This window comes from Orycteropus afer, unplaced genomic scaffold (assembly GCF_000298275.1).
Source record: "Orycteropus afer afer isolate SDZICR_OR568_19922 unplaced genomic scaffold, OryAfe1.0 scaffold00888, whole genome shotgun sequence".
In the NCBI taxonomy this organism is placed as follows: Eukaryota; Metazoa; Chordata; class Mammalia; order Tubulidentata; family Orycteropodidae; genus Orycteropus; species Orycteropus afer.
The window spans coordinates 99,822-102,481 of record NW_006922475.1 but is presented as its reverse complement, the minus strand read 5'-3'; the positions used below and the strand labels follow the sequence as shown (position 1 = coordinate 102,481).

General features: G+C 45.1%; 1 protein-coding gene across 1 annotated transcript; it reads right to left on the bottom strand.

The window, feature by feature from the left end:
- Nucleotides 1–1,643: 1,643 nt before the first annotated feature.
- LOC103212232 (dual specificity protein phosphatase 18-like) lies at nucleotides 1,644–2,210 on the bottom strand. Its single transcript, XM_007958236.1, has one exon. It carries the CDS (start codon nucleotides 2,208–2,210, stop codon nucleotides 1,644–1,646), a length of 567 nt encoding a protein of 188 aa, XP_007956427.1.
- Nucleotides 2,211–2,660: the final 450 nt, after the last annotated feature.

Sequence of the window (2,660 nt, the reverse complement as noted above, 5' to 3'; positions counted from 1 at the left end):
TGAAAGAAATTTTCCATCTAGGTTTCTGCTATTTTGTGGGGGCTCTGCTGCACTGGTCCTTATACTCTGTAGGCCTGTTTTCCCATCTGTAAAAGTGAAGGATGTCTACAGCAGTGATTTTCATTCTTTCCACCCTAATAGTTCCCCTAGGCACTCCCTTTGCGAAAATGGGGGTTGGGTAGGTTTGGAGAGAAAAGGCATTGGAGCTCCACTGGGCTCTGGATCCACAGCTCTTTATCAGCTGGAACAGCTGAACAATTGTGCTTTGATTTGTTTCATATATTGTTTGTCTGAAAACTTCTGGATTAGAATAGTTGATCCCAGGCCAGATTCCCACATCTCAGTTTGAGTTTGAACAATTCTAGATTCCAAGACCTACTTGTGGGGCCCCTTCATTTGTGCCTTTGGCAAGTATCCCCATGGATCCCCGTAGTTAGCCAGACCAGGGCACTGACTCTATCTAATGGTCAGTGATTCTAAACAAGGCACTTTGGGAGGAGCTGTAAGTGCACTCCTTCCTTCATGACACCTTGGTTACACATGGATTAAACACAAAGGGGACTCTGAAAAGGTTTTTAAATCTAGATCTCCTCTGAAGTTGCGTCTAAAAAGAGTTTAAACCATTTATTTTTTTAAACATGTAGGATGAGTTTTTTGAAGAGTAACGTAAATAATAAAGGGCTGTGCATACAGAGGAAAATGAAGATGAGTGTGCTGACCTCTGACTAGCAGGGCCAAAGGATATCATTAATAACCAGAGTTACTGTTTATACTAAGCAGTACCATGTGTCAGTTTAATTAATCATTTAGTCCTCACAACCACAGATGAGAGACGGGTTATTATTACTTTTGACAGGTGAGGAAACTGAGGCTCTGAAAGGCCGAAGTTACATAGGGAGGAGGTAACAGAGATGACAGGGCTGGGTGCTGGCCAGTACATCTAGCTGTCAGAACCACTGCCCATCAACCCCCCCCCCTTCATCAAAACCTGGTGGGGGATGACAGAGGGCATCTTGAGACCTTGCCACGTAGAACAGCATTGAAAACAACAACAAATAAAATGCATATAGAATACTTTCTTTTAAAACTATGCATAAACCCTATCTAGAGAATTATAGTTTGGCCACTGTGATTGAAAGTGGCAGTAGAGGTGGCCTCCGGCTTCCCCAGGGCTCTTGGAGCATTTCTTGACGAACACTTCTCCAGTAAGTTGACACTTACCATGAGAAGCACAAGAGGTGACAGGATACCTGAAGCTCTGGCTTTAAAATCCAAAGAACTAGGTGAGACTCTGAGGAACTTACTCTTGGATTAGTGGGCCTGGAGAAGGGATGCAGGATTCCAGGCCTGCCACATAACTTGGGTCTGCTGGCAGGTCCATGAGAGCTGGACATCCTCATCCTCCTCTGTGGCCAGGCTTCAGTAGCCATGACCTTCCACTCACACAGTAAAACATATTTTCACCATCTTACATTCAAAGAATTTTATTTTTGATAGGTAGTAATTAGGTTAAAAACAGCATCAACCCTTCCTTTTCTCTTGCACTTATAAAAGGCATCTGGTTTTCTCTATGAACAGCAGTAGAACAGTTCAAGTTCAATCTTCGTATAAGTGCAATGGTAGATCTTGCTGACCAGGGTGGCTCACACTGACACGATCGATCCAGCCTCCTTCTGGTAGATATCAGGGATTAAACCCGTTGGTGAGTTGATCATGTGTACGGTGTTCTTGCTAAACAGCTTGAACTCATAGTGGATTAGCTGTTCCCAGAAGCCGTTGTTGGGCCGGATGATGGGTCGACAAGACTTCGTCCAGGTGTGGGCATCCAGCAGCGACATGGAGTGATAATTCATCAGGTAGGCAAGGCAGAAGGAAGCCGAGCGGCTTACTCCTGCGACACAGTGCAACAGCGTGCGGCCTTGATTCATCTCTACGCTGTGGATGTAGTCAGCTATGGGGTCAAAGAAGTCATAGAGGATGGAGGTGGGTGCATCGACCACAGGGACCTTCACATATTGAATGTTTTCATAGAAGGTGTTTACCACTTCCACCGATACGTTGATGACTGCGGTGATACGGTTGCTAGATAGCACCAATTTGTTGTTGGCAGCCACACCACTACTAAGGTATAGGCTGCTGGTGATCTGAGATGGATCACGGACCGAAGGCTGCTGTACTTGAACTGATACAAGACACTGAGGTTCTGTCATCCCTAGTCTCTCCAGGTAGGTTAGTTGGAGTCAACACTTCCGCGGGAAGGCAGATTCATTCACTAAGCAGCGGCACCATGAAGACTCGGGAGGGCATCTGCGGGAGAGAGGACCAATGGGTCTTGACCTGGCGTCACAATACCCAACGCCAGATGCTCTGGTTTCCATGGCAATAGCTGCGCAATAAGGGAGCCTCATTGTACACCCTGCTGTGCAGGGTCTTCTGAGAAACCCCCCCATCCCTTTTCTTTTTAACTTTTATCATGATAGTTTATTTTCCAAACCCTAATTATCCGTTTTCTTGACTTTTAAAAATGTTCTCTTACAAGACATTTATTTTATGCTACAATTGTTGAGCCACCCAGAACACAATGTCTCTTAATGCTTCCATTTCACTGGTGTTGAAGAACAGGGCTTACACTTTTTTTCTTTTTGCAAAGTAGCAGTGTG